Source organism: Gracilinanus agilis, chromosome 1 (assembly GCF_016433145.1).
Source record: "Gracilinanus agilis isolate LMUSP501 chromosome 1, AgileGrace, whole genome shotgun sequence".
Lineage (NCBI taxonomy): Eukaryota > Metazoa > Chordata > Mammalia > Didelphimorphia > Didelphidae > Gracilinanus > Gracilinanus agilis.
This window is the reverse complement of record NC_058130.1, coordinates 133,655,543-133,681,158: the sequence shown is the minus strand read 5'-3', so window position 1 is coordinate 133,681,158 and position 25,616 is coordinate 133,655,543. Positions and strand designations below refer to the sequence as shown.

Genomic DNA, 25,616 nt, shown 5'->3' with positions numbered 1-25,616 from the left:
GAAGAAGAAGGAAGAAGAAGAAGAAGAAGAAGAAGAAGAAGAAGAAGAAGAAGAAAAGAAGAAGAAGAAGAAGAAGAAGAAGAAGAAGAAAAGAAGAAGAAGAAGAATGGGGCTAAGGATGTACAAAAATGTTTATAGCTCTTTTTGTGGTGGCAAAAAATGAGAATCTGAGAGGATGCCCATAAATTTGGTAGTGGATGAGCAAGTTATGGAATATAATTATGATGGGATATTGTGTGTTGAATTCCTTATCAATTTAATGACCAACCAAAGATTCCAGAGAATTAATGATGAAAAAATCTTACCTCCTAATAGAGAGGTGAAGGATCCAGAACACAAAATGAGACAAACTTTTTTGAACATAGCCAATGTGGAAATGTGTTTTGATTGATCATACATTGTTTTTTTTCTTCTGTTCTCAATTAGAGGTAGGTTGGGTTTGCAGAGTAAGAAGGTTAAACTTAATTGATTTAAAACAAATAAAATATTAAGAGTTTTTTTTTTTAAGTAGCAAACCTGACAATTGAGAATCCAGATGCACAAAGGTTTCCAGGAAAAGAGAAAGAATATTAAGGTCCTTTAATCTGAGGTGAGAGTTGCCTTGGTCACACATTCCTTGCATGAGTGCCTTGCTACCGATGTACCCTAAGTTAGCACTCACTCTTTTAAAAAATACAGTGTATATTTGTAAGGTAGTATTCCATGATTTTTTTGGGAGAAAAACATGGCCAAAAAGAGGCGTTTAAGCCTTTTCCAGTGTCTACAGACTAACTCCCCCACCTCCAATTTCCTTTTCACATCTAGAAGAAAAGGGACAAGGTGCTGGAGGTAGATTGAATGGGAAATGGCTGGCAGGAACATGGTGGGAGCAGAAGCTGGGTGCTCGGGTCAGCCACCCGTTCACAGTTTGCTGTCCGAGGCATAGCTCCCCTGCTGCTGCCCCTTCCAGGAGGATCTTCCAGTTCTTAAAGGACCAAAGGGTCAGCCTAGTTCACCTGGGTCAGGAGACCTGACTTCATTAAGTCATTTAGGTGCTTTATTGCTCTTTCCTTATTTTGGCTCTCCCATTTCTTCTCGGTCATTTTTGTCCATGAGAACTGGGCAACTCTGCCTTCTTTCTGTTGTTATTCAGCTGTAGGTTCATTCTCAGCTGCATTTATTTATAACTGTGCTCTTTGTGGTGGCAAAAAATTGGAAAATGACGGGGTGCCCTTCAATTGGGGAATAGCTGAACAAATTGTGGTATCTGTTGATGATGGAATACTATTGTGCTCAAAGGAATAATGAACTGGAGGAATTCCATGTGAACTGGAACAAACTCCAGGAATTGATGCAGAGTGAAAGGAGCAGAACCAGGAGAACCTTTTACAAAGTGACAGATACACTGTGGCACAATTGAGAGCAAAGGACTTCTCTACTAGCAGCAATGTAATGATCCAGGACAATTCTGAGGGACTTATGAGAAAGAACGTTATTCACATCCAGAGAAAGAATTGTGGAAATAGAAACACAGAAGAATAACAACTGCTTGGTCATATGGTTTGATGGGTGTATGATTGGGGATATAGACTTTAAGTGATCACCCTAATGCAAATATTAATAATATGGAAATAGGTTTTGAATAATGACACATGTAAAACCCAGTGGAATTGCTCGTTGGCTATGGGAGGAGGGTAGAAGGAGGGGGAGGGAAAGAACATGAATCATGTAACCATGGAAAAATATTCTAAATTAATTAATTAAATGAAAATTTTCAAATAATAAAAAAAGAAAACACAAATAGATTTTTAAAAAAGACTATATGCCAAAATGGTTGTCAGAAGATTTTCTGGTGAGTTGCTGAGTGTTATTTTTTTAACTTCATATGGATCTGACAATCCTGTCTCATTACAGGAAATGATGAATTCTGCTGGGAAGCAGGATTGTTCAGCAGCTACAGAAAATCCAAAAATGGATATGGGATATTCAATTATAGTTTTGCACCAAGCCACTTGTTAAGGACAGTATAAAAATGTGGTGGTAGTGGTGATGGTTGAATACCTGAAAAGTATCAAAATGGCATCACTGGCGATATCTTTCTGACTTACTTATATAAATTGTATATAAATAAGGCAGAGTTGTGCAAAGCAGCCTGTCTTTTCTATAGTCAGCAAAGTCCAGGGACAAGACAAAAGTCAGGATGACTGGCGATGGCCCATGATGCAGTGAGTGACCTTGACATCTTCCATGTCTCTTCCAAGCTCTGAGTGCTCCACAGTACCTACTTCTTCTGCCTTCATGGCCATTGGAACAAATAGTTCTCATCTGTTCCTTCCACTAGAGAAAGTCTTCACATACCTGAGGTAGACACCCTACTAACTTACCAACAGGTTTGGGGGCTGTTGCTTATCTTCCACCTGGTTTGGCTGGCCTCCTGAAACAGTTTACTAGAGTGTGGCCACCGTGCCTGCTACAGCTTCTCAGAGCCACAGGTGAGTGTGGCAAGTGGACATAAAAAGAGGAAAGCATCCCTGAAAAGCCCTCCCACTATAGATACTAATCTTCCCTGAACACCCTAAACATCCAGGAAATTTAACCAAGAGCTGAAGGAAACCATGCTTCAGTTACCTTCATGGTAATTCACTTGATTTTAACTCCACTGAAATCTTAGAAGCTTTGAGGAGAGATGTTCCAATGTGATATGTGTGGTTTCATTATGAAGAATTAAATATGTATCAAAAATCTTGGAAACTCATTGCCAAATCATATACAAATGATTACAGCAAAAGTCTTTTTTTTTCAACTTTTCCCCTCACCATAGGTTTTTTTAAAAAAATAATTAATATTTTCCCATGGTTACATGATTCATGTTTCATGTTCTTTCTCTCCCTTCCTCCCCTACCCTCCCTGGAGCCAACGAGCAATTCCACTCGGTTTTACATGTATCTTATTCAACACCTATTTCCTTATTATTATTTGCAATAGAGTGATCGTTTAAAATCAACATCCCCAATCATATCCCCATTGAACCATGTGATCAATCATATGTTTTTCTTCTGCCATTTCTATTCCCACAGTTCTTTCTCTGGGTATGGATAATGTTCTTTCTTATAAGTTCCTCAGAATTGTTCTGGATCCTTGCATGGCTGCTAGTGGAGAAGTCCATTACATTTGGTTGTGCCACAGTGTGTCAGTCTCTGTGTACAACATTCTCCTGATTCTGCTCCTCTTCTCTCTGCACCAATTCCTGGAAGGCTTTCCAGTTCATATGGAATTTCTCCAGTTCATCATTCCTTTCAGCACAATAGTAGTCCATCACCAAAGATACCACAATTTGTTCAGCCATTCCCCAATCAATTGGACAACCCCTCATTTTCCAATTTATTTTTGTTAACACAAAGAGTGCAGCTATAAATATTTTTGTGCAAGTATTTTTCCCTATTATCTCTTTGGGGTATAAACCCAGCAGTGGTATGGCTGGATCAAAGAGCAGGCAATCTTCTAAAGCTGTTTGGTCATAGTTCCAAATTGCCTTCCAGAATGTTTGGATCAACTCACAACTCCACCATCAATGCATTAGTGTCCCAATTTTGTCACATCTCCTCCAACATTTATTACTTTCCTTTGCTCTGTCATATTAGCCAACCTGTTAGGTATAAGGTTGAGTAAATGAAACGCTGACTTGTTTCTTAAGAGACTAGCTTCCATCTTGGAAGATGCTGCGTGGTTACTCACCAACAGCCTTCCTGGTTGAGAGCTAATTAATTTCTGTCTGGTTAAGCAGACCAGGAGTAAACATTTAGGTTGATAGGATTGATAACCTCTCTAACCTCTTCATATTTTTCAACTTTATTGTTTCCTCTCCATTTTGTAAATATTTGTAAATAAATTTCTGACTCAAGATATAATAAATACTGGCGATCACATAATTTCATATAATTATTGTCCAACCATTAATTTTAACCCTTACACCTGGTAATTCTTGATCTTGACTATTACCTTTCTTAGGGTTATCTTTTGAGCATTTACTGTAGAAGGTGATCTATGGACTCATTCAATGTCTATTTTGCCCTTTTGTTCAAGAATATCAGGGTAGTTTTCTTGGATAATTTCTTGTAATATGATGTCAAGGTTTTTATTTTTTTCCTAGGCTTTCAGGTAGACCAATAATTCTTAAATTGTCTCTCCTGGATCTGTTTTCTAGGTCTGTTGCCTTTTCAATGAAATATTTCATGTTCCTTCTATTTTGTCATTCTTTTGATTTTGCTTTATTAATTCTTGCTGTCACGTGAGATCATTGGCTTCTACTTGCCCAATTCTAGTTTTTAAAGACTGGCTTTCAGCTATGATCTTTTCATTTTCCTTTTCAGTTTGATTTATCCTGCTTTTCATGGCTACCAGCAGGTCAATTCTGGCCTCCAATTTGCTTATTATTTCATTTGATTTCTGTGCTTCTTTGTCCATATGGGCCATTTTGTCTTTTAAACTGTTATTTTCTTTTTGAATTACTTTCATTTCTTTTTCCCCACTTTTCTTCCCATTTTCTTCTATTTTTCTTACTTGATTCTTGAACTCCTTTTTGAGTTCCTTGAGAACTTGTGACCAATTTCCATTTTTTTTTTGAAAGTTTGGATGTGTTTACTTGTTTGTGACTCTCTGCTGTTGCTTCTGTATTTTGCTCTTTTTTCCATAGAAATTATCCAGGGTCAAAAGTTTTTTTGCTGTTTATTTCTTTTGCTACTTATGGATTGAGTTTCTTGTATGTTGGTGGACATTGCTTTCTTAGTTTCTGTCTCCCAGGGCTTTGCATTGATAGTATTGTCTAGGCAGTTCTTGTACTTTTAAGCAGTTTGCCCTGAGGCTATTTTTCCAGTCCCAGCTGTCCCAGCCACCTCACTTCTGCCCAACCTCTGTGCTCTACTGCCCAGACTGCACTCTTCACCTTTGGGTCCCAGGTCTCACTGCCAAGGCCTTGCATTGCCCTCAGGGTAAGTCAGCCACTGAAAATTTAGAGAATGCCCTGGTACTCACTCTGACTGGTGTGTAGGTGGTGTGGGGGAGGAGTGATCAGCTTGTGCTTGGATAAGAGTAATTTTGTCCCCTTATAGCATGGAAATTCTCAAACACTGCCTACCTTTCAGGCTGCATCCCACAGGAGAGCTGCTTTACTCATCTGTTTTTGATTTTTGTCCTTTTGAGATGCTTTATAGTGATTGGTTGTGAGGAGAATCTGAGAGTTCCTGCTACTCTGCATCCATCTTAGCTCTGCCCTCTATAGCAAAAGTTTTAAAAATTCAATTTTATTTTACTTTGCTTCTAATTTACCTACCTCCTTTACCCTTTCCAACACCCTTGTACATATTCATTACATATTTAAAGTCATGGTTCAAAAAAATCTAAAAAGAAGCAGTAAGAAATTTAGTTCAATACTATAATCTTAATTTTATTTTAGTTCTCTTAGCACAGTTTGACTTACATTTATTTAAACCATCCTATGCATTAATTAGCAAAGTAGTTCACTTAAAATTCTTTTAGCTACCTAGAAAAGGAATTTGTGTTTAAGAACTATTTAATTATTTTATGTCTTCCTTTGTCTTTCTGAAATATCATTTATGTATATGACTGAATTGTCTCAATGATTATTTTATAGGTGAATAATAATGTGGCAGTGCTCACAAAAAGTGATCCATCTTTGGTGTTTTTATTTCTAATATGTTTTGCTATTTCCACCATCTCCTTCAGCTTTATGATTTCTGTGTTCTTCAGTAAAGGTGAGTTAATGAAAGTTTTATCTGACAATTGGCTTAGTTTTTCATGCAGATTCATCAGGAGTTCTTAGAGAGAACAAAGATACTTAGGGATTATGTAGGCCCTTCAGAGTCAATTGTTTATTCTCATGAGTTGCCATTTTAATTTATTTGAGGAATTAGAGAAAAATAATTCCAGAATCCTTTCATAGGACCCTTTGAAAATTAATAGTACATTGGTTTTTTGGTCATATTTCTATGTGGAAGCCCTTTTAGTGTCCTTCCAATTCATGACAGGGTGGATTCCCTGACAGATTATCACCCAGGTGTAATCAAGCATTCTGTGGATTCTCATTACCCAAAACACACTTCACCAGCTCCCACAAGTGCACCAACCTTTAATAATCATGCAAATGACACATACCCAACTCAAAAGCAAAGTTATTCACTGAAATTACTTTGCAAAAACAGTAGCTACAAAATATTAACCTCTACTCCCAACCCCATCCTGTCAAAAAAATAAATGATACCATCTAGAGCCTATTCTCCCCAAAACACATGATATCTGCAGGAATTGTAGGTACTCGCATAGAATATACAGAAAACACATAGCCCAGATATCTCAAACCACTGGTATCATAAAATTCCACTTTTCTTTCTCCTTTTGTGTCACAATGCTACTTGTTCTGGGCACAATATTTCTATTGTCAAGTCTCTCACTTGGTGCAAAGTTACTGTCAACTCTCTTATTTCCTCAGCACTTGTGCCCTGAATCATTTGGCTTACTTCTTGCTCAATGTGATATGTGTGTATATGTGTGTGCATGTGGTGTGCATATGTGAGTGTGTGTGTAGTGGGGATGGGAAAGAGAGAAATTACCTATCCCCCAAGAAACAAGGAGCAATTCCTTCACAAAAACGAGGTTCTTTTTTTCATAGTGAGCTGCCTTATTGATAGTGTTCATAATTCCTAGAACTATCTTCTGCTTTGACTCAGATGCCTACAGGGCTTGAATACCTTTTGGGGAGGGCAGGTTTCAGCAAATTTAATTTTTTTGCACTATTTTATTTTATTTTTTAAATTAATTTGTTTAGAATATTTTTCCATGATTACCTGTTTTTTCCCACCCCTCTCCCAGAGCTGACAAACAATTTCACTGCAGTATACATGTATCACCATTCAAAACCCATTTCCATATTATTACTATTTGCAATAGGGTAATCTTTTTAATGCCAATACCCCAATCATATATCCATTGAATCACGTGATCAATCATTTGTTTTTCTTCTACGTTTCTGCTCCCACTCCATCTTTCTCTGGATGTGGATAGCGTTCTTTCTCATAAATTCCTCTGGATTGTCTTGGGTCATTGCATAGCTGCTTGTAGAAAAGTCCATTACATTCAATTATGCCACAGTGTTTCCGTCTCTGTGTGGAAAGTTCACTTGGTTCTGTTCCTTTCACTTTTCATCAATTCCTGGAGGTCTTTCCTGTTCACATAGAAATCCTCCAGTTCATTATTCCTTTCAGCATAATAGTATTCTATCACCATCAGAAAAACAATTTGTTTAACCATTCCCCAATTGAGGGACACCCCTTCATTTTCTAAATTTTTGCCACCACAAAGAGTGTGGGCTATAAATATTTTTGTACAAGTATTTTTCCTTATTATCTCTTTGGGTACAAACCCAGCAGTGGTATGGCTGTAGTTGCACTATTTTAACAATTGCACTACATATTTTCACTGAGCTGGAAGCAATGAACATATTTTACATCACTATTACTTTATTTATTTTGTATTTCTATTTTTTATTTTTTAGAATATTTTCCTAAGGTTACATGATTCATGTTCTTTCCCTTACCCCAAAATCCTCTCCCACCCTCCCCGTAGCCAATGCACAATTCCACTGGGTTTTTACATGTTACACTGATCAAGTCCTAATTCCATATTATTGATAGTTGCACTGGGGTGCTTGCTTAGAGTCTACATCCCAAATCATATTCCCATCAGGCCATGTGATCAAGAAGTTGTTTTTCTTCTGTGTTTCTACTTCCACAGTTCTTCCTCTGACTGTGGTTAGTTTTCTTTCTCATAAATCCCTCAGCCTTGCTCTGGATCCTTGCATTGCTGCTAGTAGAGAAGTCCATTACATTCAATTGTACCACAGTATATCAGTCTTGAATAATTTTTTAAAGGACCACCAGTAGTTGTGAATTGATCCAACCATTCTGGATGGCAATTTGGAACTATGCCCAAAGGGCTTTAAAAGACTATCTGCCTTGGGGGCAGCTGGGTAGCTCAGTGGAGTGAAAGTCAGGCCTAGAGACAGGAGGTCCTAGGTTCAAACCCGGCCTCAGCCACTTCCCAGCTGTGTGACCCTGGGCAAGTCACTTGACCCCCATTGCCCACCCTTACCAATCTTCCACCTATGAGACAATACACCAAAGTACAAGGGTTAAAAAAAAAAGACTATCTGCCTTTTGATCCAGTCATAGCACTGCTTGGTTTATACCCCAAAGAGATAATAAGGAAAAAGACTTGTACAAAAATATTTATAACCACGCTCTTTGTGGTAAAAAAATTGGAGAATGAGGGAATGTCCTTTGATTGGGGAATGGCTGAACAAATTGTGGTATCTGCTGGTGATGGAATATTATTGTTCTCAAAGGAATAATGAAATGGAGGAATTCCATGTGAACTGGAATGACCTCCAGGAATTGATGCCGAGTGAAAGGAGCAGAACCAGGAGAGCATTGTACACAGAGACTGATACACTGTGGTAAAATCGAACATAATGGACTTCCTTACTAGCAGCAATGTAAGGATCCAGAGCAAGGCTGAGGGACTTATGAGAAAGAAAACTAGCCACACTCAGAGGAAGAACCGTGGGAGTTGAAACACAGAAGAAAAACAACTTCTTGATCACATGGCCTGATGGGAATATTATTGGGATGTAGACACTAAACGATAACTCTAGTCCAACTATCAATAATATGGAATTAGGTCTTAATCAATGATACATGTAAAACCCAGTGGAATTGTGTGTTGGCTATGGGGGGTTGGAGGGTTTGGGGGAGAGGGAAAGAACATGAATCATGTAACTATGGGAAAATATTCAGAATTAAAATTAAAAAATAAAATAAAGGACCACCAGTGATAAATGAGTCCTCAGCTAGTCAATGACTAGTTGCCCTTTAATTTGATCAAGATCTTTGTTTAAGATATTCATACCCCATAAAAGGATAACAAAGTATAAATATTTCTTTATATACTTTGTTTACTTACTCAATCAACAAGCATTTTTAAAACATTCTAGGCACCGTTTAAGATCTGAACACTATTTTCTTTTTAAAATCTCCCTTATATTCTACAATTCATCAACAGGGCTGAGGGAAAACAAATTCATCAGAATCTCCTTATCAGCACCCCAAAACTATATCCATTCATTACTTAAATATTTGTTGCCCCAGCAAATCAGCCATGGTGGTCTTGTCCATATTCCCAATTTTGGATAGTACTCTGGTCACTAGGAGATGCTCAAGATTGACCCACCAAAGAATCTCATGTGGTATAGTTCTTAACTAAGCCAAAAAGTAATAGACTTTTCTATCACAGCTCAGGCCTACTTTATTTGATGGGCCTGGGGATTATACTCTCTCTCAAATACATAAGTTATACAATTTCAAAGGTCATATGTTGCCTCTCATAGTATTTGCAAAGGCTTGTCTTGACCCCAAAACAATTAAGAAATAAAAGTCAATCTTCCCCACTTATAGGAAAAGTTTTATCTCAATCGAACTCCCAATAAGTATGAGGAATGTGGGGCAGCTGGAAGTCACCCTTTCACTTCATTTGAGAAATTGACCTTTATGAATTGAAAATTTATTTGGATTCTTGAAACATATGAGCCGCCTAAAATTTTCTCTCATGGATCACTGCAATGCAAAGGATACTCCAAATGGTGGTCTATATTCACCCACCACTAAGACAAGAAGGCTAGCTTAAAAAGGAATTTTATTTTATTTTAAGAATTGTATCTTTATTTTATTCCAATAACAAATTTACACATAAGTTTTCCAAAGTTACATGATTCATGTTGTCTCCCTCCCTTCTTCCCTCCTACTTCCTGGAGTTGACAAGCAATTTCACTGGGTTATACATGTATTATCACTCAAAACTTATTTCCATATTATTCATTTTTGTAAGAGAATCATCTTATCAAACCAAAACCCCAAATCATATACCCAAATAAACAAGTGATAAATCATGTTTTCTTCTGTATTTTTATTCCAACAGTTCTTTCTCTAATATGGATATTCTTTTTCATAAGTTCCTCAGAATTGTCCTGGATCATTGTATTGCTCTTAGTAGCACATTTGATCATCACACAATATTTCAGTTACTGTGTATAATATTCTCCTGGTTCTGCTTATTTCACTCAGCATTAGTTCATGTTGATCTTTTCATCTCTTTCTGAAATCATCCTGTTCATCTTTCCTTCTAGCACAATAGTATTCCATCACCATTATATACGACAATTTGTTCAGCAGTTCCCCAATTGAGGGGCATCCCTTTAGTTTCCAATTCTTTGCTAACCACAAAAAGCACAGCTATAAATATTTTTGTACAAACAGATCCTTTCCCACTTTTTAAATCTTTTTGGGATACAGACTGAGTAGTGGTATTACTGGATCAAAAGGAATTTTTAAAACTTAGAAAAATCCAAAAGTTATATGGGATTCTTAAAAAAGAGATCAAGCAATAGATACTAAGATGGTAGAGAAGGAGGGAAGCACTATAAGCTTCCCTCTCCTCATGAGTACTCTACAAAGATATAGAAAATGCAGTACAATGAACCTTGTTAGGAAAATCCAAGAAAAACCCATTTTTCTAGCCCAACTTTCCAAAGAGACACAGAAGTATGAAGGCACTTGGGAGGGAGTCTGGCTATCAGGTCCCACTGCAAAACCTTCCAGTGTGTGGACTGAACCGTGGCCTATCACTATGCATTAGGATAATCCAGCATTGTAGGGCATAACATTGCATGGGGAGCAGGAATAGGTGCCAACTGAGGGCACTGTTGTTCTACCCCAGATATGAACCACAAATCTAGTGTGCTAAGAAGGGTGATATTCACCTCTGAGTGGTAGAATAGGGTGAGGAGTGATGGTGATCTGTGGCTATATACTACACAAAGGAAATGAAATATGAAGTAGCTATTTGGCTCTGACTCTGGGAGAAGAATATTTCTCAGATCCAGCCTCTAGCTCATTATACTCTGCAGTGAAATAGCAGGCAGTGTGGTAGGTGAAAATGAAATGAAAATGAAAATGAAACAGGAGTTCAAACTTCTGAGCATCTCAATTTATTAAACAATGCATGCCAACTTTCCAACAAATTGGGTTCAGTTGACTCCCTCAGTTGGCACTAAACCCCAAATACAGGAGGATAGAGTTTCATACACTAAAAAAACAACCCAATAAGGCCAATTTACGAAAAGGAAATAATTAGCCAGGATAAATTTCATCTAAATTTAGTGATTTTTAAGTAGAGGAAAGATTAGGGACTTTCCAAATTGAGAGGGAGGGAATGAACAAGTGCAAATTCCCTGAAATCAGAAAAAAAAGGTGCCCCACTCCCTCCCAAGTGTCTATAAACAATCAAGGGAGCATGGAACAAATAATATTGTTCAGTCAGTCTTCAGAAAAAAACATATGGATTGCCTGAGATGTACAATTGCAAGAAAACTCCTTGCATCAATCTTTGAATCTGACTGGGTTTCTGGTCAGCATAACCTATATCCTTAGTAAAGGATCTCAAAATAGCAGATAAAGGTGGTCCAGCTTCCCACACAGGGCTAGATTCAAAGAATGCAATAAGATTTTCTCACAATTGAATAAAAATTTCCCCCCAAACAGAAACTGGATTAGACTAACTGAATAAAAAGGGAACTGATTCTAGCTCCAGAACGAGTCACAAGATAGTCAATGTGGGTTCAATTCTCACTATTGCACACTGCTCCAGTCCCCTCTATTCCCTCAGCAGGGAGCTATTGCTTTGGACCTGCAGAGCCACCCAGCTAACTGATGTTAGGGTCCAGCAGGAGTCTATTGGAGTTCTAGTTAGGGCAAGCTCATCTAGGTCAAAAGCTTGCAACGTGTAGATCAGAAAGTAGTGATTTTATCACCCTGGATTAAACTATTTTAGATGTACTAAAAGCTCAAAAATCTCAAAGTTTGAAATCCTTGAGGAATGTAAGTAGCCTATATCTAGAAAAAGCAGCAGCAGGAACAAAGATAATTCAAAAATAGAACCAAGCATGTTCTAAATTTTCCCTCCAGAAATACCTGGAGCTGGCCCGTATAGAGCCAATAAAGTCCAAATTCAGAAATTAAGTATAAAGAGATTATGGGTGAATTACTGAGAAGCAACATGTGTTCATTAGACCATGAGTCAAACAGTTTATTAACAAAATCAAAAGTGAAGGTAAAAAAAATCATATTAAGTAAAAATTAAAAGTTTTTTAAAAATAGATAAAATATTAGCTAATTTAATTTTTAAAAAGAAAGAAATATGAATTTATCAGGATCAAACATAAAAAGGTGAATTCACAACAAATGAAAAAATAGAAATTATAATTAACTGTTGACCATATGCCAAAAAACCTGATAAAATAAATGAATATTTACAAAAATTTAAAATTTCCTGATCAATAACAAAATAGAAGACTTAACCCAATTTCAGAAAGATAAATTGAAAAATCTATAAATGAACTCCCAAAGGAAAGTCCCCAGAACCAGATGGATTCGCAAATAAATTCTATGAAACATTTGAAGAATAAACAATTTCAGTATTAATCATGTACTTTGTTTTTTAATATGATTTTTCCCAATTACGTATAAACAATTTTTAACATTCCATTAACAATTTTTTGAATTCTAAATTCTTGCCTGCCTTCCTTCCCTTCCTACCTCCCTAAGATGGTAATCACTCTGATAATAGATTTTATATGAGTAATCATGTAAAACAGCTTTCCATATTAATCATTTTGTTGAAGATCACTTGGATAAAAAAATGAAAAAAGAAAGTGAAATATAATTGTTTCATTCTGCAGTCAGACTCCATTAGTTCTCATTAGTAAGTGATTTGATAAAAGTCATACATGCGCAGTGATGTAAAACATATTTTCATATTGGTCATAGATGAAAGAAAACAGAAAAAGCCCAATAAAAATATAGAAAGTAAAAATAGTATGTTTTGATTTACACTCATTACTTAAGTTCTCTTTCTCTGGTAGTGGATAGCATTTTTCATCATAAATCTTTCAGAATTGACTTGAATCATTATATTGAAGAGATTAGATAAGTCATTCACAGTAGATCATTGCACAATATTGCTGTTATTGTATTTAGTGCTCTTTTGGTTCTGCTTACTTCACTATGCATCAATTCATGTAAGGCTTTCTAGGCTTTTCTGAAATCATTATGTTTTTCATTTCTTATAACATAAAAGTATTTATTTAAAAATTTATTTTCAGTTCTGAAGTCCCTTCCTCCCTCTAATCTGTTTCAAATCCATTTAGAATAAAATAAATATGATATCTATTATGCATATGGAGTAATATAAAATATATTTCCAAATTAGCCATATTACCAAAAAAAGGCAAGAAAAATAAACTGAAAGAAATATACTTCAATCTGCACTGAGTTCTTCATTTCTCTCTCTGAATGTGGATAGTATTTTCATCATGATGCCTCTGGAATTGTCAGGGATCATTGTATTGATCAAAGTAACTAACTCTTTCATAGTTGATTATCATTATCATAGTAACATTTATAGCCTTCTACTTGAATATCCCAATTTTGTGAGATCTTCTTTATTACCTAGTATATAACTCCCTCTCACTTTTCTTTCAACATCATAAAAACACTCTCAACCTTCTTTTCTTTATTAATTGACTCTCTGTATGACTTATGATGACACTAGGGTTCTGATGGAGTGCTTTTAGTGTTCACCTGCCCTCATTTGAAATGAAAAGACTTTATTTTTATATTGCCCCTTCTCACTTGTATTGGTTCTCTTGTATTTGTTTTTATATTTTAAAGTTTCTATTCACCTTCAGTCTTTTTATCAGAATGTTTGGAATCCTCTATTTCAATGAAGATCTATTTTTCCTTGGTAGGATTATACTCAGTTTTTCTGGGTAAATTATTTTTTATTTTATGTTTATATCTCTTACCTTTTTGAATATCATATCCCAAGCCCCTTGCTTCTTTTTAGAGATGGCTGTTTAACCTTGTATGAGCCTGATAGCTTCTATGGTATGTGAATTCTTTTTTTTCTGGCAGTTTGCTGTATTTTTTCTTTGAACTTGGAGTGCTGAATTTTGACTATCATGTTTTGGAAGTTTTTATTTTGAGATTTCTTTTAGGAAATGATTCACTAGATTCTTTATATTTTCATTTTGCTCTCTTATTCTAATATGTCAGAGAAATTTTTTTCATGAATTCTTGAAATAAGATATCTAGACTCTTTAAAAAATCATCCTTTCAGTTTAATAAATTTAAAATGATCTTGCCTTGATCTATTTCCCATGTTTTCTTTTATTTCCTCAGTCTTTTGACTTAGATTTCACTATTTCTTGTCTCAAGAAGATATTGACTTTTGTCTTGTCCCTTCTTATTTTCAAGGAGTCTGTTACTTGATTAAGGTTTTGTGTATTTTATGCTAAGCAGTTAATAGATTCCTTCTATAACTTTCCTAAAGAATTCTTGCTTTTTAAATTTTTCTTTCATGTTTTCATTTCACTTTAAACTAGCAATGCTACTTCTAAGTTTATTCTTCAAATAGATTAAAGAAAGAGAAAAAGGACCAGTGTGCGCAAAAATATTTATAACAGTCCTGCTCTCTTCAACAACACTAATGACTTCTTAGATGAAGATATAATTAGCATGCATATGAAATTTGTAGATGGGATGAAATTCAGGCATAGCTATTAAATTGGAGAAGAAAATAGGAATCCAAAAATACTTTTTTTGGCTAAAATTATAGGACAAGACAATGTGATGGTAAGATAAAGATTGATAAGAATAAATATAAAATACTATAATGGCCTATGCACATTATTTGTTTGAAATTATTAACTTTTTCCCTTTGGTTTTTGTAGCTAATGTAGCAGTTGCCGCAGGAGCTATTGTCTATTTCTTCTCCTATATTCCATTCCTTTACATTGAGTATCACTATTTTGAGATGAGTCATGCAATGAAGCTGACCTCCTGTCTCTTATCAAATGTTGCAATGTCACTGGGAATAATGCTCATAATCGTATATGAAGCAAGAGGTGAGCACAGTTTTTAAGACTTTATAAAATTAATTAATTTTTTTTGTTGGTTACATTAAAATTTCCAGGTATTTCACTCTTTCCTCCTTGTCACACCATAGAATGCCATCACCCAACCCCCTCAAATTATATATATAAATTATTTCATTCAAGTTTCTATTTAACCATTCTTTCTCTGGAGGTGAACATTCACAAATTATTCTTCAAATATCAATTCTGTAGCTGTATATAATGCTCTCTTAGTTCTACTAATTTTTCTCTTCATTATTTCATGTAGGTCTTTCTAGGTTTCAAAAAATTAGACTGCTTATCATTTCTTATGGTGCAATAATATTCCATCACAATCATATAGCATAGCTTGTTCAGCATTCCCCAGTTGTTGGCCATCCCCTCAATTTCCAGTTCTTTGCCACCACAAAGAGAGCTGTTTTAAATATTTTGGAACATATAGATTCTTTTTTTTATTTCCCTGATTTCCTTTGGAAACATACCCAATGGTAGTATTGCTGGATCTAAGAGTAAACACAGTTTTATAACTCTCTGAGCATAATTCCAAATTGCTCTCCAAAATTGTTAGATAAGTTCACAGTTCCACCAACAGTGTCTTATTGTCCCCATTTTTCCACATCCCCTTCAACATTTGTCATTTTGCCTTTTTATCATTTTAGCCAATCTGATAGGTATGTGATATTTCAGAATTAATTCTTTATTTAATTTAATGAGGGACCTAGAGGTCCTCTTATCATAGAGATGTGTAGGGATTAACCAGGCCACAGTAACAGGAAGTAGGAACCAGGGAGCCCCTTGCTGGGCCAGTGTCGGTTGCAGGCTATCAGCTGCTGACAATTAGGAGAGTCAGTTGCTAACAATTGGTGGGTCAGTTGCAGACAGTTAAGGCTGGTAGCTTTGGGGGAAATTGACTGCTGGGTGTGAGTTGTCACTGGGGGTTGGTTGCTGGTAGTGTGGGTTGGCATTTAGTTGCTGGAATATAAAGGCAGGCCTGAGCTAACTGAGAGGGCTTTTGGCTTTAGCCTTTAAAGGACTTTTTGCCTCTGGGATCCCTAGAGAACAGGAGGTCTGTCTCATAGATAAGGATCTGCTGTCAGTTGGCTACTGACAGTTTGGGCTGTTATAGAAAACTGATTGAAGGAGTGAGTGGTAGCTATTATTTTAGGGACTTAAGTAGTTAGTGAATCATTTATAGATAATATAGGTTAGATAGGCCTGGTATTTGCCATGCAAGAAGAAGCTATCCTCAGAAGACAGAGGTCATTACTAGGAATTTTAGGTAGTATTAAGAATTTTAAGTATATTTATAGGGTATAAGATTAGTAACCTCTCTTTCCTCTTTTCTATCTTTCTATTGGAACTTTGTAGGGTGGCTTCTAGAAGTTTTCTTTTCTTTGGCTTATAGGGATACTATTAATTTATAACTCTACTATATTCTCATTAAAACTTAAATTATTAAAAGCTGCTCTCTTATTTTGTCAAGACCCCTATTTTAACCCTTACAGATTTAAGAGAATTTTTTTCATATGCCTATATATGGCTTTGATTTTGTCATTCAAAATCTACCTGTTCATATCTTTTGCCCATTTATCAGTTGGAGGATGGCTTGTATTATATATCTGACAAAGTTCTCTATACATTTTAGACATGAGAACTCTCTCCAAAAACTGTCTATAAACCCTGCCTCCTCCCTAATTTTCTGCTTTCTTTTTGATCTTGGCTATACTAGTTTTATTTTTACAAAACATTTTCAATTTAATGCAATCAAAATTATCCATTTTATATCTCACAATGTAAGTAAAGTTTTTTTCCAATTGTTTCTTGTTTTGGTGCCTAGAGACAGCAGGGATAAAGGTTGTATAAATAATGCTAACCTGATTTTTTTTTACACATAGAATTTTAAGTGCCAAAAGGCTTTGGCTTTTTCTAACTAGTGAATATTAATTTTTTGCATTCAACATTATAACATAACACATTTTAAAATATAATTATTAAAAACTTTTATTTGTATCTAATTTTTACTTTTATTATTTTTCAGCTCTGTAATATATATTATTTTAAACTTGACCTGTCACATTTTGTGGATGGCATGAAATTCACAATTTTAATTTTTTCTATTTCATTTAATAAGCATTTATTGTTTCTTTCTCTCTTCTCCTGAAAGGTTCACAATTTTTAAAATTATGCCTTTTGGGGGCAGCTGGATAGCTCAATGGATTGAGAACCAGGTCTAGAGACAGGAGGTACTAGGTTCAAATCTGGCCTCAGATACTTCCTGGCTATGTGACCCTAGGCAAGTCACTTAACCCCCATTGCCTAGCCCTTACCTCTCTACTGCCTTGGAACTAATACATAGTATTGATTCTAAGATGGAAGGTAAAGGTTTAAAATAAATAAATAAAATATAAGCATTAACATCCAATATAAGAAGCACATCTGACTATATATATATACACACCTCTATTTCTTTCCATCTTTCTTTTCACCTTCCTTCTTTCCTTCCCTCCCTTCCTTCCTTCCTTCCTTCCATAAACAGTACTACTGTATTTTTGTAAACATGTCTTTTTTCTCTGCCTTTTACTTCTTTCTTGCACATGACTGTGTTATCACTGAGTAAATGGAGGTACATATGTCAGCATCTTTTTGGATATAGTTCCAAAAAAATTTTCCAAAATTGTAGGGTCCAATCATTGTTCCACCAATAATGCATCAATGTATCTGTCTTTCAACAACTGTCATTTTCAAATGTTCTCATTCTTGCCATCAGATGAATATGATGAAGAACGCTAAAGTACTTTTAATATGCATTTATCTTATCAGTAATCTGAAGCATTTTTTCAGTTGGTCGTTAAGAGTTTGAATTTCTTTACTTGCCCTATAACTTCATTGAATTTGTTTGTACAGAAGTTTTTCATGTCATAAATTACTTTATGTATTTAAAATTTTCTGTTTAGAGGTGAACTACTAAAGGTGACTGCTCTCCTTTGTTTAGTTAAAAATTCTCCATGTTGACAAAACTGTGAAAGGTATTTCTTTCCTTTCTCTTTTTTTCAAAATTATATAACCTCTTATAACTGGATCATTCAATTATTTTTTAAAATAATTTATTTTCTCACAAATAAGCATTTATTTTTATTTCACTTCCCTCCTGAATAGAAAAAAAGAAAATCATTGATACAGATATACATAGTAAAACAAAACAAATCTCCCATTATCTATGTCCAAAAATATATGTCTTATTTTTCATTTTAACTATCAGGATGTGAGTAACATAGTTCATCATTGGCCCTGGAATATTTATTGGTCATAAAATGGTCAGAGATCTTAAAGTCTTTCAAAGTTGTTTGTCTTTACATTTTTATTACTACATAAATTAATTTTTAGAAAAATTTTCCATGTTTACATGATTAATGTTCTTACTCTCCCCTCAAACCTCCCTCAACCTCCCAGTCCCCCACCCCCATAGCCGATGCGCATTTCCACTGGTTTTAACATGTGTCATCAATCAAGACCTATTTCCATATTATTGAATGTTGCCATGGGGTGGTTGTTTAGAGTCTACATCCGAAATCATATTCCCATCAACCCCTGCCTTCAAGCAGTTGCTTTTCTTCTGTGTTTCCACTCCTGTAGTTCTTCCTCTGAATGTGGATAGCGTTCTTTTCCATAAGTCCCTCAGCCTTGCTCTGGATCCTTGCATTGTTGCTAGTACAGAAGTCCATTACTTTCTATTTTACTGCAGTGTATCAGTCTCTGTGTACAATATTCTTCTGGCTCTGCTCCTTTCACTCTGCATCAGTTCCTGGAGGTCATTCCAGTTCACATGGAATTCCTCCAGTTTATTATTCCTTTGAGCACAGTAGTATTCCATCACCAGCAGATACCACATTTTGTTCAGCCATTCCCCAATTGAAGGGCATACCCTCATTTTCCAGTTTTTTTGACACCACAAAGAACGTTGCTATAAATATTTTTGTACAAGTCTTTTTTCCTATGATCTCTTTGGGGTACAAACTCAGCAATGGTATGGTTGGATCAAAAGGCAGGTAGTCTTTTAGCACTCTTTGAGCATAGTTCCAAATTGCCCTCCAGAATGGTTGGATCAATTCATAACTCCACCAGCAATGCATTAATGTGCCAATTTTGCCACATCCCCTCCAACATTCATTACTCTCCCCTTCTTTCATTTTAGCCAATCTGCTAAGTGTAAGGAGGTATCTCAGAGTTGTTTTGATTTGCATTTCTCTAATTATTAGAGATTTAGAACACTTTCTCATGTGCTTATTGATACTTTTGATTTCTTTATCTGAAAATTGCCTATTCATGTCCCTTGCCCATTTATCGATTGGGGAATGACTTGATTTTTTATACAATTGATTTAGCTCCTTGTATATTTGAATAATTAGACCTCTCTCAGAGTTTTTTGTTATAAAGATTTTTCCCCAGTTTGTTGTTTCCCTTCTGATTTTGGTTGTGTTGTTTTTGTTTGTACAAAAAGTTTTTAATTTAATATAATCAAAATTATTTATTTTTTCTAACTCTTGCTTGGTTTTAAAATCTTCTCTTTCCCAGAGATCTGACAAGTATACTATTCTGTGTTCACCTAATTTACTTATAGTTTCCTTCTTTATATTCAAGTCATTCACCCATTCTAAATTTATCTTGGTGTAGGGTGTGAGACATTGATCTAAACCTAATCTCTCCCATATTGTTTTCCAATTTTCCCAGCACTTTTTGTCAAATAGTGGGTTTTTGTCTCAAAAGTTGAGCTCTTTGGGTTTATCATAGACTGTCTTGCTGACGTCATTTACTCAAAGTCTATTCCACTAATCCTCCCTTCTGTCTCTTAGCCAGTACCATATCGTTTTGATGACTGCTGCTTTATAGTATAGTTTAATCTCTGTTACTGCTAGGCCACCTTCCTTCACGGTTTTTTTTTCATTATTTCCCTTGATATTCTTGATCTTTGGTTCTTCCAAATGAACTTTGTTATAGTTTTATCTAATTCAGTAAAAAAAGTTTCTTGGTAGTTTGATAGGTATTACACAAAATAAGTAAATTAATTTGGGTAGAATGGTCATTTTTATTATGTTAGCTCATCCTATCCATGAGCAATTAATGCTTTTCCAATTGTTTAGATCTAGTTTTAATTGTGTAGAAAGTGTTTTGTAGTTGTGCTCATATAATTCCCGTGTTTGTTTTAGTAGATAAATTCCTAAGTATTTTATATTGTCTAGGGTGATTTTAAATGGTCTTTCTCTTTCTACCTCTTGCTGTTGTGATGTGTTGGAAATATATAGAAATGCTGATGATTTATGTGCATTTATTTTGTATCCTGCAACTTTGCTAAAATTGTTGATTTTTAGTTGATTCTCTAGGATTTTTTAAGTAGACCATCATATCACCTGCAAAGAGTGATAGCTTGGTCTCCTCATTGCCTATTTTAATACCTTCAATTTCTTTTTCTTCCCTAATTGCTACTGCTTGTGTTTCTAGTACAATGTTAAATAATAGAAGTGATAATGGGCATCCTTGTTTCACTCCTGATGTTATTGGGAAGGCTTCTAATTTATACTCATTGCATATGATGCTCGTTGATAGTTTTAGATATATACTGTTAATTATTTTTAGAAATTCCTATACTTTCTAGTGTTTTCAATAGGAATGGGTGTTGTATTTTGTCAAAGGCTTTTTTAGCATCTATTGAGATCATCATGTGATTTTTCTTTCTTAGCTTGTTGATATGGTTAATTATATGGATGGTTTTCCTAATGTAGAGTCATCCTTGTATTCCTGGTATAAATCCCACCTAATCATGATGGATAACCCTCATGATCACTTGCTGGAGTCTTTTTGCTAGTATTCCATTTAAGATTTTTGCATCTATGTTCATTAGGGAGATTGGTCTATAGTTTTCTTTCTCTGTTTTTGGTTTGCCTGGCTTTGAAATCAGTACCAAAATAGTGTCATAAAAGGAATTTGATAGAACTCCTTCTTTGCTTATTATGTCAGATAATTTGTATAGTATTGGGATTATTTGTTCTTTGAATGTTTGATAGAATTCACTTGTGAATCCATTGGGCCCTGGCGATTTTTTCTTAGGGAGTTCTTTGGTGGCTTGTTCAATTTCTTTTTCTGATATTGGATTATTTAAGTATTCTATTTCTTCTGCTGTTAATCTAGTCAATTTATATTTTTTGTAAGTATTCATCCATATCACCTAGATTGCTATATTTATTGCCATATAATTGGGCAAAATAGTTTTTAATGATTGCCTTAATTTCCTCTTCCTAAGAGGTGAGGTCTCCCTTTTCATCTTTGATACTGTTCATTTGGTTTTCTTCTTTCCTTTTTTTTTATTAGATTGACCAGTACTTTGTCTATTTTATCTGTTTTTTCAAAGTACCAGCTTCTAGTCTTATTTATTAATTCAATAGTTCTTTTACTTTTAATTTTATTAATTTCTCCTTTGAATTTTAGTATTTCTAATTTTGTTTTCATCTGGGGATTTTTAATTTGTTCAGTTTCTAGTTTTTTAAGTTGCATGCCCAATTTATTGACCTCTGTCCTCCCTAATTTGTTAATATATGCACTCAATGATATAAATTTCCCCCTTAGTACTGCTTTGGCTGCATGCCATAGGTTTTGGTAAGAAGTTACATTTATTATTTCTGCTCTTTTGAATTTGTTTGCCATGTTTCTATGCCCTAGTACGTAGTCAATCTTTGTAAATGTTTCATGTGCTGTTGAAAGAAGGTGTATTCCTTTTTGTCCCTATTTATTTTTCTCTATGTATCTACTAACTCCAATTTTTCTAAGATTTCATTTACCTCTTTTATCTCTTTCTTATTTATTTTTTGGTTTGATTTATCTAGATCTGGTAGGGGAAGTTTCAGGTCTCCTCCTAGTGTAGTTTTATTATCTATTTCCTCCTTGAACTCTGTCATTTTCTCCTTTAGAAATTTAGATGCTATACCATTTGGTGTATACATGTTGAGTACTATTTCTTCGTTGTTTATACTGCCTTTTGTCAGGATGTAATTACCTTCCCTATCTCTTTTAATCAAATGTATTTTTACTTTGGCTTTGTCAGAAATCATGATTGCAATTCCTGCTTTCTTTTTCTCAGTTGAAGCCCAATAGATTTTGCTCCAGCTTTTTATTTTTACTCTATGTATGTATTAACCTGCCTCATGTGTGTTTCTTGTAGACAACATATGGTAGGATTTTGGTTTCTAATCCACTCTGCTATTTGTTTCCATTTTATGGGCAAGTTCATCCCATTCATATTCAGAGTTATAATTATCAATTGTGTATTCCCAGAAATTTTGATTCCCTCTCCTTGTCCTGCCCTTTCTTCTTTCATTATTTCTTTCTATACCAGTGTTTTGTTTTTAATCAGTTCCCCTAATTCCCTCCCTTATTGTACTTCCCTTCCCCCCTCCCTTCTTATTCCCCTCTTATTATTCTTTAGGGTCTTTTAAAGCTACACTCACCCCTCCCCTGCCCTCTCCCTCACTAGTATTGCTTCCCTCCCCACCAGTCCATTTGTTACCCTTCTACTTCTCTATAGGGCAAGAATCAATTCTCTGCCCCAATGGATCTGATTGTTCTTCCTTCTTTAAGTTAATTTCAATGCACTTAAGAATTAAGTATTTCCTTTCTCCAACCTCTTTACCCTTCTATTGTATTGGTCTTCTGCTCTGTTCCCCCCACTCCCTTCTTTATGAAGCCAGGATGGGGTTGATCTGTGGAGCTTGATGTACCCTGAGGCTAAAACCTCAAGAGAAGGGTGGGAGACGTAGTGTTTTCACTGTGTCTAGATTGCCTCTCTGTTTTTCTCCTCTAGCTGTCTCCCTGTGTCTGTGTTCAGTCCCCTGAGCCAGGCACAACAGCAAGGCCTTCTCTCCAGACTAGTGTGTTTGTTCGCCCAGAGATTCCAGGAACCACTGGAGACACAGCATGTGGGGGAGGGGTTCTGGGATTCTCCTTCTTCCTTACTCTCAAACCCAACAGTTCAAGAATTCAGGCCTTTTTCTTGGTGTACCTCTTAAGTTGTCCAGCAGTAGGATCCCCAGCTCTGTCCTGTTATTTTCTTGGGTTTTCTTTCCCCTCAAAGAGTTGTTTTTTAATTGGTGTGGAAGGGTATAGAGGTCTGAAGTTTTGCTCCATCTAAGCCTCCATCTTCTACTTGATTCGGAATAAAGAAATCTAATTAAAAATAATAGCAAGTCTGATTTCTAGCTGAAATGGAGATACATGAAGTTTTGCTCCGTCTAAGCCACCATCTTCCCAGAATCCTCCATCCTTTTTCTTGATATGTATTCCCCTCTGGGAATACCTCCCTTATCTCATCCCTTTGCTCTTTTTTCTCTTAATTTACACTCCCTCCTTTTAGTCTTTTAGACCCTAGAGGGAACCTTGCTTATCTTATATCCTCACCTTCCTGTTTCTCATTAAGTTAAGAAGACATTTACCCTTCTAAATGTATATGTTATTCCCTCTTTAACCTGAATACAATGAGAACAGGATTCTAGTACCTCTAACCCCCTACCCCCTCTTCTCCTTTGCTGTAACATTTCTACCATTCATGCCTCTTTTATATGAGATAATTATTTCAATTTATCTTTTCCTATCCTATTTTATTATATTTTAGTTAATTACATTATGTTCAACTTGACCTCATATTTTCTATCTCTGTATACTCTTTTGAACAGTCAAGTAGTGATGTCATTCCTAAGGGTTATAGGTAACATTTTCCCATAAAAGAATTAAACAATTTATCTTTATTTAATCCCTTATAATTGGTCTTACATGTTTACCTTTGTAACCAGAAAATCAATAATTAATAGTTTAATCAGTGCTTGGAGTGTGATCTAGAATTATAAAAAATGTAACTGATTTATAGTAAGAATTTAGTCCCAGGGTTCCGGGTGAAGATGGTGGCAGAGTAAGAAGCAGCTCTTAACCTCTCCTGACCGAAAACACACAAAACTCCTCAAGGGGACATAAAAACAAGTCCAGAGGAACGGAGGAACCCCCACAACAGGGCATAGCGTGGAAGGTACGTGGAATCGAGGCATTTCCATGCTATAAAAGGGTGAAACAGCCCTCACGAAATCACGGGCTGAGTAACCACCCCACCCCCACCCCTTCCACACACAACACCTGTAGCTCCGAAGCCAGCTAAAAAGAAATAGAGCAAGTTTGGGGCACCCATTGAGTCATTGGCAGCTCCGGGGCCTGTTCCTGAGAGCAGCAAGATTTAGGACCCCATTAAGCCAAAAAACGCAGGCGAAATCTGAACTCGGGAGCAGGACGCAGGACGCACAACGCAGGCTGAGCAGAACGCAGGCACTGCGGAGGCGGGGGTGGAGGCAGACACAGCCAGGAACTAAAGCCTAAGTGGGGAACCAGTGTGGACGGGTATACGACTGTGGAAGCAGCGCCCTGAGACTTGTAAAGAAACCTCTGGCAGAGGATCAAGCAAGGGGGTCTACCAGGGGGCTTGACCTTGGAAAAAACCAGAACTCAGACCTCAGGAGCCAATAGATTGCGGACAGACACTGAGCGCGAGGATAAATCTGAGAAGCTGCTGGGGTAATGATGGCTACTCAGTCTCAGGACGTTCAGAAGAGAAAGAATAACAACAAGAAAAAGAAGTCTTTAACACTCGACAGCTTTTACACAGAGAAAATCCAGACAACCGAGCAAACAGAGGAGGAGAACAAACAAGCATCCGGACCCTCCTCAAATAAGGAAAACTCCTCACAAGTTATGGAAGAGTTCAAAACTGAGATTTTGAGGAAAATGGAAGAGATCTGGCAAGAAAATAACTGTTTAAAAGGTAGAATCATGCAATTGGAAAGTGAGGCTCAGAAACCAAATGAACTGATAAGCAAATTGAACTCCAGAAATGACCAGATTGAAAAGGAATACCAGAAGATTATGGCTGAAAACCAGAAGATTATGGCCGAAAACCAGAAGATTATGGCCAAAAACCAAAAGATTATAGCCGAAAATCAATCCCTAAAGGCTAGAATTGAGCAAGTAGAAACTAATGATCTCTCAAGACAACAAGAACAAATAAAACAAAGCCAAAAGACTGAAAAAATAGAAGGAAACATGAAATATCTCAATGAGAGAGTGACAGACCAAGAAAACCGGTCTAGAAGAGACAATTTGAGAATAATCGGTCTTCCAGAAAAACCAGAAATTAATAGAAACCTGGACTCCATACTAACAGAAATAATTCAGCAAAATTGCCCTGAAGTCCTACAAGAGGGCAACATAGACATCGAAAGGATCCATAGAACACCCACTACATTCGATTAAGAAAGGAAAACACCAAGAAATATCATTGCAAAATTCAAGAGTTTCCAAGCAAAAGAAAAAATCTTACAAGAAGCCAGAAAGAAACAATTCAAATATCAAGGAGCACCAATCAGGATCACACAGGATCTGGCAGCCTCAACGCTAAAAGACCGCAAGGTTTGGAATACAATATTCAGAAAGGCAAGAGAGCTGGGCCTGCAACCAC

At 35.9% G+C, this 25,616-nt stretch overlaps 1 protein-coding gene across 1 annotated transcript in view; it reads left to right on the top strand.

The window, feature by feature from the left end:
* The window catches only part of LOC123248576 (phospholipid-transporting ATPase ABCA3-like), a gene marked incomplete at its 5' end in the record, with an annotated part of 354,036 nt that overhangs the window by 111,085 nt on the left and 217,335 nt on the right, over window positions 1–25,616 (top strand). Inside the window, 2 exons of the mRNA XM_044677403.1 lie at window positions 5,630–5,750; window positions 14,894–15,067. Coding sequence (XP_044533338.1) covers window positions 5,630–5,750; window positions 14,894–15,067 — 295 coding nt within the window. The remainder of the gene's footprint in view (window positions 1–5,629; window positions 5,751–14,893; window positions 15,068–25,616) is intronic.